The sequence below is a fragment of the Terrapene carolina genome, unplaced genomic scaffold (genome assembly GCF_002925995.2).
Source record: "Terrapene carolina triunguis isolate 2854851 unplaced genomic scaffold, T_m_triunguis-2.0 Scaffold84, whole genome shotgun sequence".
In the NCBI taxonomy this organism is placed as follows: Eukaryota; Metazoa; Chordata; order Testudines; family Emydidae; genus Terrapene; species Terrapene triunguis.
Genome location: NW_020664435.1, coordinates 19,841,536 through 19,860,422, shown reverse-complemented (window position 1 = coordinate 19,860,422; position 18,887 = coordinate 19,841,536). Strand labels below are relative to the sequence as shown.

General features: G+C 39.9%; 1 protein-coding gene across 1 annotated transcript in view; it reads left to right on the top strand.

The window, feature by feature from the left end:
- The window catches only part of HDAC9 (histone deacetylase 9), a 343,727-nt gene that overhangs the window by 317,836 nt on the left and 7,004 nt on the right, over positions 1–18,887 (top strand). The window contains exons 23-24 of the mRNA XM_026649421.1: positions 9,357–9,441; positions 14,775–14,928. Coding sequence (XP_026505206.1) covers positions 9,357–9,441; positions 14,775–14,928 — 239 coding nt within the window. The remainder of the gene's footprint in view (positions 1–9,356; positions 9,442–14,774; positions 14,929–18,887) is intronic.

Below are 18,887 nucleotides of genomic sequence, written 5' to 3'. Positions count from 1 at the left end.
TTCTATGTACAGCAGTGTCTGTATACACACTTGTGTAAACTAAAATGATGTTAACATGATGACAAAACGCTGATGAATCAGCTGTTAGTGTACTGTGCTGAAGCAGGCCGTGGGCCTTATGAAATGTTCTGGTGTGCCGTGTATGGTCCATGGGCTGTAGGTTGGGCAACCCTGGATTAATTCATATTTTTCCATCACAGATTAATTGTATTACTTTACTATATATGTATTTGGACTGGGTGTTGGGCATCTCTGTGAGGGTGGTAGTGGTGAGAATCTTATGCCCAGGCTGGGAAGTAAAAGTGGTCCCACACCATGGCTTCTACTCCAGTCATTGGGCTAGAATAGCCTCTCTGGCCCTTGCACCACCATGCCCTGGTGGGTGATGGCTAATAACACTGCTCTACAGCCAAAATGCTTCTGAAATAAATGTAGTCAAACTTTACTAATTCTGGGTCACTGAGAACGAAAATGATGCTTAAAATTGTTGATTGGCTCTAGTTTTCAAGATATGCTATTGGGTCAGTATATACGACCCTTGACTTGCGAATGGCGGAGGATAAGTGAGTTATAAAGGGAAGGGTCCTCAATTTAAACCAGAAATTACTAAAATACATCTTTGACTGGATCTATGAATAAATCTATGACTGGGTTTGGACAGTACTTGCTTTTTAGGCAAAACAATGAATGATGCAATCTGAAGCTGGTATTGCGTCATACATGATATGAATTGCATCATGTTATTCCTAGAAGTCATGGATGATGCAATCATAACGAAGCTTACATCACTCTGCTGAACAAATTGCCCTATATCAGCTCTAGAAATCATACAGTGTCGTGCTCTCTTATTTGTCAGTGTTTGATTTTGCAAAGGGACACATTTCTGTTTAGCCAAAGTGAGCAGAGATGCCTCGTACTTGTGTGAACAGTGCAGATAACTTCTGCTATGTTTGTGGTGAAGTGACTTTTGCATCACAAAAGCACAGTATAACCACTATGGTTAAGAAAGCCTATCACCTTTATTTTGGCTGCAAAATTGGAGATCCGGACAAGAGGTGGGCCCCACACAGATGCTGCAACACTTGTGCAACAAATCTTCGCCAGTGGTTGAACAGGAAAAGGAAATCTATGCCTGTTGCAGTGCCAATGATTTGGAGAGAGCCAATAGATCATACCAGCAATTGTTACTTCTGCATGGTGCCTCCAGTTGGGAAAGGTGTGTCAAAGAAGAAAAAGTGGACTGTGCATTATCCAAACATTCCATCAGCTATATGCCCAGTACCCCAGGGAGAAGGACTGCCGGTTCCTGATGCACCAGAATCATTCTCACTTGAGTCAAACGAGGAAGAGGAAGAGGATGAAACTTCTGGTCCTGAACCATCAATGTCACAGGACCCACATTTTCTCCCATCCTCCTCCTCTGAACCACACCTCATAACACAAGGTGAACTGAATGACCTTGTCAGGAATTTGGAACTACCCAAGAGTAAGGCAGAGCTGTTGGGCTCCAGACTACAGCAGTGGAATCTCCTGGCAGGTGATGTTAGGGTTTCCATGTTCCGTGACCATCAAAAGGATCTTGTCCCATTCTTCTTCATGGAAGGTGATCTTCTAGCCTGCAACAACATCGATGGTGTGATGGCAGCCCTCAACATTGTTCACGATCCAAATGAGTGGAGACTGTTCATTGATTCATCGAAGACGAGTCTTAAAGCTGTTTTACTGCAGAATGGCAATGTTTTGCCATCAATTCCAGTTGGTCATGCAGTCCATATGAAGGAAACCTATGACAACATGAAACAACTTTTGAGGTGCATAAACTATGACCAACATCAGTGGCAGCTTTGTGGCGATTTGAAGGTTGTTGCTCTCTTGCTTGGTCTGCAGACTGGATACACAAAGTACTGCTGTTTTCTCTGAGAATGGGATAGTCGTTCAAGAGATTCCCACTCCATCAAGAAAGATTGGCCACTCCGACAGTCATTGGAGCCTGGGAGGAAAAGTGTTCAGCATCCACCACTTGTTGAATCAAGGAAGATTTTGTTACCACCCTTACACATCAAGCTGGGTCTGATGAAGAACTTTGTCAAGGCCATTGACAAAACACAAGCAGCTTTCAAGTACCTCCGTGGAAAATTTCCAAGGTTAAGTGAAGCTAAGATAAAGGAAGGTGTCTTTGTTGGTCCTCAGATTCGTGAACTTCTTCGAGATGATGCATTTGACCATGCACTGAGTGGCAAGGAAAAGATGGCATGGAAAGCCTTCCAGTTAGTGGCAATAAATTTTCTCGGAAACAACAAGGCAGACAACTACAGGTTGTTGGTGGAAAACCTCCTCAAGGCATACAAAAGCCTTGGTTGCAACATGTCACTAAATATACATTCTTTGCACTCTCATCTAGATTTTTTTCCACCGAACTGCGGAGCAGTGAGCGACGAGCATGGCGAGCGATTTCACCAGGACATTGCAACAATGGAGAAATGCTATCAGGGCAAATGGAGCCCATCAATGCTTGCAGACTATTGCTGGACAGTAACAAGAGATGCTCCATTTAATGAATACAAGAGACAAGCCAAGAAGCACTGAGTAGACACTGAATAGGACTAAACTATGTACATAATAGTTTTTTGCCTTTTGTTTCATAATAAATTTTATTTATATAACCCTTTTGCTGATTTTTAGTGTGTTACATAAACAGGACAGGTGAAATATTATCATGTAAAGCAACTATAAACACATGAAAAGACCTAGGTTTACAATTTATGATTAAAACTCTACTATCTACACAATATACATAGACATAAAATGTAAAAACTTAAATATCTTAGAAACAGTAGCCAATCAGTTGTTTTAATTGTCATATTTGAATTCAGCACATCAAAATACATAATAAATAACACATTTTATCTCTGAAGCAGACGACTTCTCAAAAATTGTAGACCAGTGTAATATATCAGTGCAGTGACAGATCTGCTAAGCCTTCGTTCCCCAGACTACTTTGGTTTGAAGTCATAGGCTTAATTCTTCTCTCCACAACAACCTTCCCAATCCCCATTGTAAGCAGCCATGCAGGATCTCCCCATACCACACAGCCAAACCAATATGAACCCTGTCCCACAAAAGAAGTGGTCTGTGGGTTATCTATTGGCCCCATGGTCTGGAGCAAGTGCTAACTAGTACCCTATTCACCTTGTCCCCAAGAAGAAATGGTCTATGGCTTAGGGAGGTATCTAGTAGCCAGCCCCATATGCTGTAGTAAGTGTCCCAGAGTCTGTAGCAAGTGCTAACTAGTACCAGATGTCCTCCTGCTCAGAGGAAGCAGCAAAGTGTAGTCCATGGTGCATTCCACCCAGCAGGATCCTTGTAGCAGAGGACACACCAGGAAGTGTGTCTGCTCTTTCTTACTGTGCTGGCCAAGGCTGGATTTGGCCCAAAGAAGGAAAACATTTTTAAATGGCTAAATTTAACATCTTCTAGTAAATATTCTTCCTGCTTGAATTACTCTTCTGAAGCATAATCTGACAAAACATTGTGATTGGTTGGCTACCAAGGGCATTTAAAAATCTGTACTGGACACTTTTGTTGTAAAGTATGAAATATGTGCTGCTTTCTTGCAATTAGTGGATCTTGGGTTTGGGTGTGTATGGCAATTTAAATGGAAAACTAGTGCTCTGCAGCTTTCATTCAGATGATGAAAAGTTGGCATTTCCCCATTTTTGTGGAATTTGGTGTGAATCTGGGGAAGCTTGCCAGCTATGCAAAGAGCTCTGCTAAGAACGCAGACACTGCATTAAAAAAGAAAGGAGTGGGTGTGTGTGATTTGCCAGAATAGGTAAATGCTTCTCTCTCTAAAATGGAAATATTTCCCAAATAGCATACACATAAGTGAAAATTGCCAGAGATCAATTTTAAATTGAAAGTTAAACCTGGTTACATCTCATAGCTTCATTGTTAATCTGAATCTGTCATTATTACCAAATAATTAATACAGTTACAATCATTGGTTCACCTGAGGTTTATGTCAACTCTGGCTGGCATAAACCTGGGAGAAGGGGCCCAAAAATGGAAAGTTGGCAATGGGAGGAATCTACAATAGTGCAAAGTATGTGCCCATAGGGTGACATTATAGTCCCAGAAGTGGCCAGTGCTAGCCAGGAGGTGGCTTGGCCAAGCAGACTGAAGATGAACTGGTTCAAAAGTGATATATTACTAGTGGGAGATTTTCCAACGCACAAATGGGAGTCACATGCCTGACTCCCATTGACTGTCCTTGGGCATTATGTTCCTAGCCACCCTTAAGACCTTTAAAAATATACTCCCTAATGAAAATGGATTTATTCATGTTGTACATAACAGTTATGGAGAACTGAAAAATTTCCACCTAGAAATACTTCTATATAAACCTAAAATATAGAAATATTCAGAAACTTCCTAACATTCAAAGTAAGAAGGATATATGACTCCTACATGAAATCTCTCCTACATTGAAAGACTAGATGGAAAAGCATTGTTCCAATTCTGATACAACTTGGGGATATCTACAGCTATCATCATGGCAGAGCTTTATGTTGGCATGCTTACTGCACAGCCTGGCTCATAACAGGGATTTTCTAATATTTCAAAAGCTGGATCAAGCAAAGAAAGGTATCCAAATAAAGGATAGTATAAGGAACAGGACCTCAAATGGAAGCTTTGAGATGTTTTAGAGGAAGAAACAGTGGAGATTAAGAGTCACACTTTTTTTTAAAAAATGTGTGGGTAAAAGCCTTCCATATTTGAAAGGGGATGAACTTCAAATGTGTTTATTCTCACTGCAGATATTGTACTCAGTTCTTGTGTTATCACCTAACATGCTTCCCCTATATTTAGGGGCTAAATGATCAAAAGTGTAAAATTATGATCACTGGAATATTGTCAGAGGTCAAAATCTGCACAGGATGGAATAGGAGATGTGCAGTGTCAAAGATCTCTCTCATGAACCTACTATTGGTCATGTTTGCCTCTAGGGAAGCCAATATGATTACTAAAACTCCTGGGAGTTGCTCACAGAAACTGTTGAATGGAGTTGGAGGCAGCAAACAGTCTGCTATTATGACTTACCCAGAACAATGGTGACTGACCACTTCAGTCATGGCTCCTATGTGTGTGATTCTCCACATACCCTTCTGGCTCCTCTTCACACAGCTGTAGAATGGTTATCAAGTCAAACTTGTACAAGAGAAATCCCATCTCCAGTAAATCTATAGAGCCCCCATGGCCTGTAGACCCACTTTGAAGTGTATGGTGGACTCTCAGGCATCCGTGGGATCTGTGGCCCCTATATCTATTACCATCACCATCTCCTTCTCCAGAACCCTTGCTTTAAGCCTGAGATTGACTAAAATGTTCCTGGGTGTCATTTTTTTCTCTAAACAAATTCACCAACACCTGTGAATAAAGCTAGCTTCTGCTCCTTAAAACATGGCAGGGCTAAGGAGGCAGTGTAGTCAGATGCCAAGTCTCGGCTGCTCATACAGTGCAGATGGCAATTGTCTCAAATTTTGGCAAACTGCTTACACCCTTACCATCACTTATGCCACCTTCCAAGTATGTGAAAATTTAATAGGTGGTGTATTTTTATGCCACTTGCTGATAGGAGCACAATTCAGTTGTAGCAACTTTTGACTATCTAACGTATGTGGTGCACAGTTGCTTTTTTCCTTTGAAAATGCTTATTGGACACAAATTCCATTACATTCCCTTGGGCACAAAAAAGCCCAATTTAGTGGTGCAAATCCTTTGAAAATTTTGCCTTTTGTAAATGATCCAAGCTCTCCCTTAAGTGGCTTTGTTGGTCCTGCACTGACCTGAGTCACTCCTCTCTGAAAGATTCTGTTCTGCAAATGTATTTCTAGTGCTCTTTACAACTTCTATTCTCTTCGGCTCCAGATCTAATAAACTGCATGATTTGAATGCCAAGAAGTGTAGGAGTGAAGGTGATGGTGCTATGACTGTCAGGTGTAGAGTGATTTCTTTTGTTCACTGTTGGGTCTGTGTCCTGATATTTTCCAGGGACACCCCTATGTCTATGTAGCTATATCCAAAAAGTGGATCACTGCCAACAGAAATTATTCTCCCTGATGCAGCAGGCCCTGTTCCAAAGGAGAATAGAAATAGCTGTAATAATCCGCTGGCTTTATTTTTACAGTGTTTTTGTAACAATAGTGCATCAGGGTTGAACAGGGTGTATAATGTAATGAACTTACGTCTGGAGTCTGATGTGGTTTTATTGATATGGAACAGGATCCAGCATTCTGCCTGGCTACTGCAAAGAATATGGAGACAGAGAACATTTCTGCAGTTGTAACCAAGCTGGAATAGTTACAGGGAGGGGTTTGTTCATTTTTTTGGGTGGGGAGGGGGGAAGTTTAGATAACAAACACTGAAAATCCATGTCAGCTACAGGTCTGTTACAAGAGCTGACCAAAATGTTCATCTTGAATAATAATGATTGCAAGTTTGGCCCTTTTTTCTGTTTGTGATTGATTCATGAACCTAACCTGATTTCTGTGCATGTATTTGGTATTCATAAGTATTGATCAGACATTTTAGATGAGTTAACCTATGAGTTATTTGTGAACTCTTCACTTTAATTGTTCATTACTGTTTAATTAAGGTGTATGATTGGCCTCCTAAATCACACACCTATCACTGGACCCCAGTCCAACCAATTTATGAAAGTTGCCTGACGGGATTCCCTTTGATTAGAGCTACAATAGCTATGTCTACATCACCAACTCCTACCCAATAGAAGGAGTTTGCAGGGGAACAGGAAGGATACGTCGAGGATGGAACAAAGCACAGCTGGAGCACCTTGCACTATGGCAATTCCACAGCCTGTGCAATGGCTCCCAGAGGTGCAGGTTAGAGTAGCCTTGAATCTGTTCTAACTTACTCCAGGAGCTAAATTGGGTCCCAGTAGCCATAAGGATTGGAAGAGTGTAAAAACGTGGCTTTAAGCCACCTTTGTTCTCCTGCCTGTGGATCTGTGCTGAGCTCAGCCCAGCTGGACCTGAGCATTGGGCCCATAGTATTTTTTCTGCTTCCTGGTTGGATGCCTGAAACATTTTAAATAGAGAATAATGAATGACAAAAATTAATAACAGTTATTAACAAATACTTGACTTCCGGTATGAATTTTCAGACGAATAATCACTTGCGCTAAAATTTGTGAAATTAGTGATTTGTAAACATTTTCACAAATACTCAGCTTTCATCCAAGTGCTTGCAAATAACTGAATGCTATGACCTATGAAGAGCAGTGAAGCAAAGTTGACTTGTTAATTGCAAATATATCGGTTACTTTGATTTTTATTATTCAACTAGCTCTAATCCTAAAGCTGGATTGGCATGTCTTAATGCATCATTAAAATAGCAGCAATCCACCATTACAATCTGGCATCCTCAGTCTTTTTATGGCATTAGTAAAGGCTGATATTTGTATCAGCCTTTTTCTGGCAGCCCTCTTGAATTCCAAAGAATTTAAACATTTATATTACTTTAATATAAATTATGTTGCTAATTCTTATGGTTTCAAAGAAAATCTTCCAGGTAAATTCCCAATGCAGGACTATAGGCAGATAAAAACAAGAAGTATGAATAGCGCCATTGATCTCATGAGAATTAACCCAAAAGCCTGATGATAATTAGAATTTCATCAGCATTAAAATATTTCTCTGCTGATCATTTTACCTGAATCCCAGCAATTCTGGGACTTTGGGTAAATTTGCTTAGTTTGTCACCTCTTTATAATCCAGGCTAATCCCCTTGATGTAATGACTAGAGCTGATCTAATCATTGACAATGAATAAGTGAGCCAATTTTGCCTCTTTTTCTGCCCATGGAATATCCATATAAGTTTGAAATTCTCTCCAGTGTATTCATCATACAAATTTATTCAAAAAATATATTTTTGAACTTGTTTACAAATATTCAAAAGAAGAGCTAGTTTCTTAGTCATGATTGGGCGGATGACTCACATGATGTTATTCCAGCCCTTTGATTGGATGAGTGTGCAAATACTTCTGGCATCAATATCTATGTGTACAAATTTCAGCTGCTGTTTCCATGAGAACTCACACAGATGGCTGTGAGCATTTGTGCCAGTAAAACTTAATTGCCCTAATGTGTGTAGAATGGAAGGTGTACAGAAAGGGGCACGAGCACAGCTGAATTCATTTAAAAATTGAAACGAATGTAGATGGAACATGATTTGTCTTTTTTGCTTGGCTCTTGTGACGATATATCATCATGCATCATGATACAATGTCATCATGTCAGTGCTCAGTATCATGACATGTTGATATTTCACAAGTCCCAGTGTTTAATTTAGGATCCATTCATGTCTGACATATTAGGTTCTCTATCTAAGGTACTTATTAGCCCTCCACCCCCATTTCTGTATTATCTGAGCAACTCACAACATCAGTATGAAATAGAGCAGTACTATTATTCCCATTTTACAGATGGGGAACCAAGGCAGCAAGACACTAAGTGACTTGCTTAAGGTCATACAGGAAATCTGTGGTTTATGGGGGACTTGAACCCAGGTTTATAAAGGCCTAGATTAGGCCACTAACCACCACACTAGCTCTCGTTTTAGAATAGTTAGAGCCTTTGAAAATGGAATTACAGGGAAAAAACCATAAGTGTTGGCATTTTGTTTCATGCATGTGCACACTCAAACGCCTAAACAAACTAAAGGGTATTGAAAGTAAATGTAGCCAGTAAAAGTACAGTGGAGCCCAAATAAAATTTATATGACTTTTATTGTTGATATGCTTAAGCATTTTGTCTACTACTTTACTTGAAATTAACACAAGGCTACTAAGAGCAGCTGTGTTTTATAATTTTCCACTGTAAAATGTTGAAATGTGTAAGATGGTTAGATGTAATAACACTAGAAAAATAAAGATAATAGAGTGCACACTTTAGTCCCAATGCGGCTTCAGCAAGGTTTTGTTTGGAGTGCCCAGCTGCAGATACAGACGCAATGGAATTTGGTTTGTGAGGAACCTACAAAAATTACACAAATAACTAACATTTTTTTTAATGAATAATACACAGACATGCACCTGCTTCAGAGACTCCATAGATTAGTCTTGCAGCCAATAGAAAAGCCCCTTGGAATTCAATTACATGGCTGAAAAACAGAAAACAAAATTGTGGCTATACTTTTAGAAATACCAGCAAAATGTTAACTAGTTCTTGGGCTGAGCTTCTCTTCAGGATTAGGCTGTTTCAGTTTGGTTTATTTCCATGTGTCTTGTTGCAAATTCACAATATTCTGCTCATATTATTCTGTTCTATTCTTGCAGCTGGAGCCTCTCCCAGAAGATATGCTGCACCAAACCCCTAATATGAATGCAATGGCTTCTTTACAAAAGGCCACTGAAATTCAAAGTATGTTTCAGTGTTTTTTCTCTTGTTATTAATTAATGTCAGAGACAACTGATTAAACTTTTGTTACAGAGTAAAGAATAAGCAAAAAATATGATATCTGAGCATATACACAATACATGTTTATAACATGTATGCTTGTGCTCTTGTTTCTTTGGCACATCTTTTGTTTCACTGATGATTTAACACTTAAAAAGCTGAGTTGTTAACGTTAATCAAAGCTTTCCTACTCCCATATAGTCCAAAATCTTTCATTTGCACAACTCTCATTTCAAGCATTTCAGTCTTGCAATCCAGTGAGAGAAATACGTGTGCGTGGGTGGGTGTAGATATATGGTGGGTATATTAGGGATATGACATAGTCTCTTTGGATTCAAATTGTAGACAAATACCTTTTCAATGTATTCATGTTGAGATGGACGTGAGTTTAAAACTACATCTGGATATTTAAAATGGCTGCTGCCACATGGACAGTGATGGAAAATATTCAGTGCTTCCCTCCCACCACCCCTTCCCTATGCATGTCACTTATGCATCCCAACACCAGTCCTGAACCTTCCCCACATACACTCTCTGTGGCCCACAGCTGCCACCCACTTTTCGCTGCTGAGTTTTCCACCTGCACCTTCCTACTTTGCCCTGCTCCCAGTTGCCTCAACTCAGCTATACAGACCTTCCTCCACTTGCCACCATGTGCTACTTCCAGCCATGCTAAGTGGGGGAGGGGGGACTTCCTGTTTCCTACCTATCATTTGCCAGTTCTTTCTCATCACCCTCTGGTGCCATTTATATTTAGATTTGGTTTGAATACCACATGTTCTGCTAGTATTGGGTGAATAAAAAAAGCAGATTCATCATATTTAAAAATGTGCATAATACAGCATTATTGGTCAGTTCTTCATATATTTCTTCACATGTGAAGAGATATTGGAAAACTCATGTTTAGTTACATAACTGGTAAGTTATCCCTGCTCCCACTTATGCACTCAGGTAAATAAATGTCACAATTAAATCAGCTTTCTTCAGGAATTCATGATAAATGTCAGTGTCAGTTTTGAGGAGATATGTGTAGTGGAGTACTGCAGGAGCTGGTGCTAGGTTCAGTCTTCTTTAATATCTTCTACTAATGATCTGGAGGAGACAGTAAGCAGCTTGTTAATGAAAATCACATACCATACAAAATTGGGTAAGCTGCAAATGCTAATGAGGACAGAGAAATAATACATAGGGAGCTAGCGAGATTAGAAACCTGGACAAAAAATAACAAAACACAATTCAATTTGAGAGAAAAAATATTTGAGAAAAACAAAACGGTTGAATGGAAAGAGAAATCTGGAATGCAGTTATGCTGAAATAGACCTAGAGATAATAGTGGACAAAAATGAGACATGCATGTACAAGGTAATATAGCAGCAAAAATATCAAAACAACTTAGGTGCCATATTCATCACAGAGCACAAAGGCAATAGTCTTTTTCTATAGATCTCTGATGCGACCCGAATCTTGCATTTAGTTCTGTACAACATATAACCAGAAAAATCTTGACAAAATGAAGGGAATTCAGAGAAGAGCCATATTAATGATGGAGGTGATTGGAGGAATTGACTTAAAAGAGCCAAATCTGCATAATTTGGTTAAGAGATGACCGAGAGGATATAACAGTCTACTAATATTTGAAAGGCGTAAACACTAGTGATGGAGAGGAACTAGTATGAATGTTACATGGGGGAGTTAGTTCAGTAGGAACAATTGGATGAAATTAAAAGAAAGAAAATATAGGCTGAATATCAGGGACAACTTTTGGGGGTGAAATGTGTTAAGCTGTAGAATTATAACCTGGGGAAGTCCATCACGTATAACATTTAAAACTAGACAGGACAAAATACTGACAAATCCTTCTTTGGCACGTGCATTACTTAACGCTTATGTTTCTGTGATACAGCTCTGATGTCAAGTATTTAAATGTTACAACCTCTGATCAGTGTTTTAGTCCAAGGATTGCCTTTGCTCCATCTCTGTTTCAAAAACAGGCTGGAAATTGCAGATTTTCGATCAGACAAAGAGAAAACCCAAATTGTTTCTAAGTAGAATGGAATTTGTATAAACTTCTTTGTTTGTGACAATGGTATCATGTATTTATGGGGATATGATACAATTGGAAGAAGTATTCCCCACAACCACACAATATGTGTTTCTAAATAAGTTGCTCTCACTCGCTTAGGCACCACCCCTCAACTGAGCTCTTTATACATGGAAAATGTCGGCCTAAGCCACATACATTCCAACATACTTCAAGGAAGGGTACTTTGAAATGTCTGTAACAAAAATACATGATATAAACATTCACTGTTACTATTTCCTTTGTGAATGGGAAATGTTCCCACTGCCTTATTGGAGACTTGAGCACTTTTTTTGCATCAAACAAAAGCATATCTAGATTACTTATTTGGTTTCATAGTTTATTCTTAGAAGTAATCGATGCCACAAGCTGTGTATGTATGGGACTGGCAACCCATTTCATAAACTCCAAAATGTTCTTCTTCGAAAATATAACAAGATTAGTGGAATTTCACATTCCTGCCTTGGAAAGTGAAAATGTCAGTTTTGTCAGTTGTGAGCTGTTTGTCCCTGGTGCTTTTGTTTCAAACAGAGCTGGATTTTTAATACATAGGATAGTTTGGGCTGCTAGCAAAAGTAGTTGTGCAATTGCCTGCACTATGCATATACAATTGATGAGACTGTTCATGCACATCAGCAGTTGAAAATTCACAAAGGCCCAATTTGTACATTCAATTGTAGTTGTGCATGGAAAAATAGGTGATAAATTGCACATGCCTTTTGTGCACATTCTTGTTCATGCCATTGTTATAAAAACAATCCTACAATCCTCATTTTCCAAAGAGAATCATCTTGGCATAGGATACAGCTTTTTGTTTTTAAGAAATTTCTCTCACATTTTCTTGTAAGTATCAGGGAGCATTTAGTCCATGAGCCTCTTTAGTGTACCCTCTGCTAACTGGATGCTGTCCTAATGGGGACTCAAAATTGCCTCCCCAAACACTCCTCATTCCATCCCCCAGATAGTGATACCTGGATACTATGACCGCTACCTGGATACTGCCACCTGCTTCCTGTCCCTACTCTGCAATTCTCCTCCACCTCTAAACCCCCTTTCACAATTTTAATTGAGTGTAAGGAAAGGGAAGGGGAGGGGTAATGGATGATCATATGGGGTGGAAGGTAAAATGGATACACAGCACCAACTGATACGCTTGAATGTGGTCGTTAGTTTCAGTGTTAGAAGAAAGTCAGGGGTAGGGGGCAGCTAGTGTGTGTGAGAGAGAGAGAGAGAGAGAGAGAGAGAGAGAGAGAGCAGTCCTCTCTGATGCTGTTTTATTGTTGCTGCAGGAGAGCAGCACAGTAGTGGCTGGTTACTAATATTTTATTTTATGAATAGGAGACCTTGAAAACTCAAGCAGTGAACGTGGGTTCATTTCTTTTATGGGCAAAACTGTGTATTATTCCCATGCCAACAGATTTGATTTTCTTGCACATCTGTTTCTACAGCAAAAACCCCACCCACTTGTGAACATTTAGCCCATAAATTATGGCGTGTATATTGCACAGTCTGATTTTACATATAACCGCTGTGAGAACATTGTGGAATGCCTAAATAACTTTTTAATTTTTTTATTTTAATGACTAGAGAATATGGTCTCTACTGAATATTTTTGTCTTGTTTTTATAGAATTTGCCAGGCCTCAGCCATTTGGTTTAGTGTTATGTACACAGTTTTTTAGCCATGGCTCTCATGTATCTGGAGGAAAATCCAGCTTCTAACACTTAATCTTAACTTTGTAGGATACTTAATACACTTCAGATTTTATCCCCCCCTCCACCAATTCCTATTATTTAAAGATCCTGCTAACTATTCAAACATGCACAGTACTAGGGGTCAAAGGAACACCCGTCTGCCATGCTGCCTGTCGATCATGGAGATTGACTTATGCATTCATCCTTTGAGTATATTTTAAATAAGGTTATTGCTATCTTTATTGACAGCTGCTGTCTCATTTGACTCAAACGCTCATCTTTTGAAAAGCCTGAAATGGTGTTATATGCCATGTTATCAAAGAAGGAATTTTTAACACTCTCAGTCCAGAATACACAGCACTACAATTGGCCCTGTCTGCCAGCTGTTGAAACCCTCCAGCTATCCCATGGCTAAGCACCTTGACCCAACCCACCTCCCAGCTGCCAAAATCTTCCTCCTAGTCCTTGTGAAAGATCCCCTACTTGAGCCTCCCTCTGTCACAGCTGTTGAAACCCTTCCACTAATTCCCAAATAAGTGCTCTGACCCTGCCGCTGGCCCAGCTGCTAGAAGCCTCTTGCTAACCACTGGATAAGTGCTGGTCCCAAACTCCCTTCCAGCTCCTACTTTCCAGGTGGCATCCACCTGGAATTTAGTAAGAATTCTATGGATTATTATACTATGAGGAATATGTATGTAAGTTTTAAGTTGTTCACCTGGTTACCACTAATTGACCCCTGTTCTTGAATAACATATTACTGAGTGATTATTTTTCGTTCCTACTCACCTGCACATTATTTTTTGCTTCACTTGGGAAGCTTTTCAAAGTCTTTTCTGTTGCAGGCAGAAGGCTGACATCTCTCTCACACTTTTATTCCACTGGTGTGTTTTTACCCCCAAAACCAGAAAAATGTCTTTCTTATAATACCTAGTAGCATTCCAACAAAAGCTAGTGCATATATGAATGTTTTAAATAAATTATTGTTCTAGTACACACCCTGAGGTTGGAGGAGAAAGAACATCCAGGACTAACAAACCTGATTGTTCTGGCAACATAACTGCAGGCCATGCTGGCATTCATGACTCTCCGCCCTCCCCCAAAAAGTCAGTGCAATGTGAGCGCTTTGTACAATTAATTTCATTTTTCTATTCCCATTTGTCGCAAATACACCTATTGCCTATTATCATACCTATCTGTTCTGAACTTCCTTCTCCTACCATAGATATAGCCAACAGTCTGACTGATAATATGAGTTCGTTAGGCTGTGTGTTACTCCTTTAGTTTATTACCTTCTGGGGAAGGGTGTGACACAGTCCTTGGAATGAGAGCGCTTTCCAATTTGGCATTCTTAGATCCAGAAACATTCTTCATTGTGGCAGTTTGAAATCCCAATTACAATTGCTTACAGTACAGTGATTTTAACTTATAATCACTCTGTGTTGGACCGAAGTGATTACTGTGCTTATACCACCATGCTAGCTAAAATTCCCATAAATTATTATGTGTGATTTTTTTTTTTTTAGGCAAGTACTGGAAGTCAGTGAAGCCGTATCCTGTGCTAGTGGGTTGTGCTCTGGCTGAGACTCAGAAACAAGAGAGGGAGGAGACGGAGACTGTCTCTGCTATGGCCTCACTGTCAGTGGATGTTGAACAGTCTTTTTCTCAGGAAGACAGCAGGTAAGTGTACGTTGTTGGAAACCCAGATGGCAAGATTTTGTACCCTGGTGTTGTAAGAACCAGAACCCAGATTTTGAAAAGTATCTGATAATTTTGGGTGCTTTGGGTTTTGACACCGCAGCTTGAGACCATTAGGAAAGTATATTGAGTTGGGCATCCAAAAACCAGAGTCACCCTATATTAGTGATCACAGTGTGTATAAATATTTATTAAGATTCACAATTACTAAATGCACCCCTTTCCCCCTCAAAAACTAAACTAAAAAGCAAAATACTGATGTGAAAAAATCATGAATTGCCAAAGCATAGTTGATCATGGTCTTCTCCTGAGAGGACATTCAGACCTATTTTAGATTTGACTTTATAAAAATCAATTTAAACTGCGTTCAGACAGACTAAGGGTACGTCTACGCTACCCGCTGGATCGGCGGGTAGCGATCTATCTATCGGGGATCGATTTATTGCATGTAGTGTAGACGGGATAAATCGATCCCCGATCGCTCTCCCGTCGACTGCTGAACTCCAGCAGTGCGAGAGGTGGAAGCAAAGTCGACGGGGGAGCCGCGGCCATCAATCCAGCGCCGCAAGGATGCAAAGTAAGTAATTTTAATTCGATCTAAGATACATCGACTTCAGCTACACTATTCTCGTAGCTGAAGTTGCGTATCTTAGATCGATCCCCTCCCCCCAGTGTAGACCAGGCCTTAGTAATGATAGACTGAAATCAGCACTGTGCTACTTCAGTTTTACACTAATGTAATTCCACTGATTTCAGTGTGTGACATGATGTAAAACTGGAGTAAGACAGTGGAGAATCCGGCTCAGTGTATTTAATGTACCACGATGAAGATAGGTCATCAAATAAAGAGTGTTGGTTTTCCCTGCCTGTCAGCTGACATTTCACACTAATCCAGTAAGGCTTGGACTTGGATGTGAATTTAACAATTCTATAAAATGGAATAATAACTGCCAATGCACTTTTGTCAATACAGTATTTCAAAATGAAGCACTGATGCCTATTGAATAGTGCCATATGCAGTACAATGTTTCTTTAAGGAACTGTTGGAGTCAGAAAAGTCACTCTATAAAAATTGCATTATGGAGTTTCCTATTTATTCTCCTTCAGCGCCGAACCCACCTGGCCTCTCTGTAGTGGAGAAAGACCCAAAAATGCAGTGGAACCTTCTGATTCCACTGGACAAGAGAAAAAGGGGCAGGAGATAGAGAGGCCATACAAGGGGACTCCTCAACTCCCTGTGCACTGTGAAGCTGTGCTCCATGACAGCTCTCTCCACAGGAGCATCGAAGGGAGGAGGGAGTTGTGGGTGGGCCAAAGGAGCAGTGGGAGTGTAGCCAGTGGATCCATGAATTATGTGAATGTACTGGCAGCTGCTGCCTGTGGGCTCAGTGGTAGGGTTCTAGTCCTCAAAACCTGCATTGGCTGTTTTAATCTGAATTCAGCTGACAATTTTACTGATGATGCACAAGGGGGATAACTATAGAACTCAGTAGGATATTATAGAATCTTCAGGAGTTGTATCGGCTCTCACAAGAGTAAAAACTTGGGGTTTTAAGTAAAGTAAGCAGCTGTGACTCAAAGACACAGATCTAGTGAGTAGAGTATTCACTATAACTGCACTTGAATAATAGATCATTGTTATTATTCTTATTACAAATACATAAATGCATAGGAAGGAACCGTTTTTTCTCTCAGTGACAGACAGTTGGTCCATACGAGCAATCTTATTTTTGATTCACAACACTGTCAATTAACCCTCAGCTAAGGAATGAACCCAAATGTTTGTAATCTAAGTGTGTGGCAGTTAATGCTTTCGTTTGTTAGCCAAGGATGTAAAAACCTTTTCCACATGTGAGTAAGGGGCTAATGTAAAGGGACTAATGTAAAGGGACTATAATTTAGAGTTTGGTAACTAATTCATATGATGAAATAAAGCTAAGTTTTAGGCTCTCTTAAATAAAATGTAATTAATTTTGCATATAAAATTACATAGGTTAGAATAATCAGTAACTAAAAGTCATGTTATAAACCTATATTAATCTAAAACTATAGCCACTTCACAGTAATTGATTCTATAGTCATTCAATAAAGCAGTACTTCTGCTAATAATGTATATTCTTAATGCTATGTAAATATATCATCTGACTACTGATAACGTGTGGCAATTTCCACCCCTTCCTGACATGGAATGAATTGAGAGTGCAGCTGAAGGAAGTGTGAGAAAAATGGATGTACTGATATGTATACAAATGGAATTCATTTGGCTGCCAGGTTCACTACACTTCATCAGTTCTGGATGGTTATAGGAATGAATCTGTCATGAATTCTTCTGTGGAAAAATGGCTCCACTTGAAATATCTTTTGGGGTGCTGTAGAGGTTTTTCAGCAGCACAATAAAACCTTTGCATGCCTACATTGCTGATTCCACTACCACATTCATAACCTGCACAGTGGTCACTCAAAACCAGCCTTTCCATAAATGAATGACGGGGGCAATTTTGGACCTATCCTGTTGGACCAAACTGATAGCCAAGCTCTCCAGTAGTTTTGGCCACCATGTTTCCTCCTCCCCGCCCCTCACTTCCTGTTAACAGAGACAAACGAAAATAGTTACTTCTAAAATCTGCTTTCTAGGGCCTGCTTCCTTTGAGATGCTGGGAGCTTCCTGAGAGGAATTGTGTGTGCTTAGCACAGGCATGGAGGAGCTCTAAAGCAGCATTAGAAACACAGGGCCTGATTTACCACTGCACTACTCCAATTTTACACTATCTTAACTCCCTTAAATTCTGTGAAGTACAGCAGCATAAAACTGAAGTAACACTGCAGTGAGACAGACCCGTACAGGACAGTAACACACATAACAATTACAGACCAAGGAGGAGAGCCTCACCCCTGCTCCAGTCCTTTATGCCAGATGTAAAGGGCCCCTCTAAGCTCTGGTTTCAGCTGAGTGAGCATTGCACTGGAACTGGCACTGAAGAAGAGAGCTGTAAGGCTGCCATCAGAGGATCCCCTGGCAACCCCTGGTATATGGGGTGTGCCAGGTCATGTTGAACATAGGGCCAAAGCACACAGTGCTGCAGTCCACATGGCAGTCTAGGGAGGGTGCTGTAACTTAGACAGGCCCCCAGAACTGTAGACATTATGCTAAGAGCCTTTCCACAGCTCAGAGCAACTGGAGAGGATGCAAAGGTGGCTTAAATCCCCTCCCCGCATGCACACACGTATCTGGCCTACGGCTGCTGTGCTGTGCTTCTAGGAGGGGCATCCCAAGGACTCAATCCTGCTTCACTGAATATATGGTAAAGATCCCATTGACTTCAGCTGTGTAGAATCAGGCCCCCAGATGAAGAGAGCAATAGCAGGAGAGTCTCTTTGTAGGAAACTCTTGCCAGTTATGTTGGAGGATATATTGGTGTTTGGAGTGAGATGACTCATTTTAAACTCAGATTTTGGGTAAAGCAGCTCTTTTTCTGGCCAACTCATATCTGACTCATTTACCACTGATGAATAAAGTATAAAATGCTCCTGGCTAAGAACCATTCTAAGTATTTTTTTTTTTTTTTAGTTTTCTTTCTTTCCTTTTTTTTTTTTTTTTTGCAGTGGTAAATGACAACACAAAGTAGACAGTTGTTTCAATTTGATTGGCCCTGACATGCTGAGTGAAGCAGACTTTATGAAAAGCTATTTTTGTTCTTGGTGGGTTTTTTGTTAAAATACTCTATGCATTTTAATATACATTTGAAACTAAATTGTAGACTTCAGGAGAGAATAGATAAGGGAGAAGTGATTTATGGATAGGACAGAAGGGAAAATATGAATGATGTAAATACAAATTTAAATACAGAGACAATTAAATAAATAGGCATGGTCTTATAAACATGTTGAACCACAACACATTGTGTGTATTGATAACTACTTATTACCTAAATGAGATACAC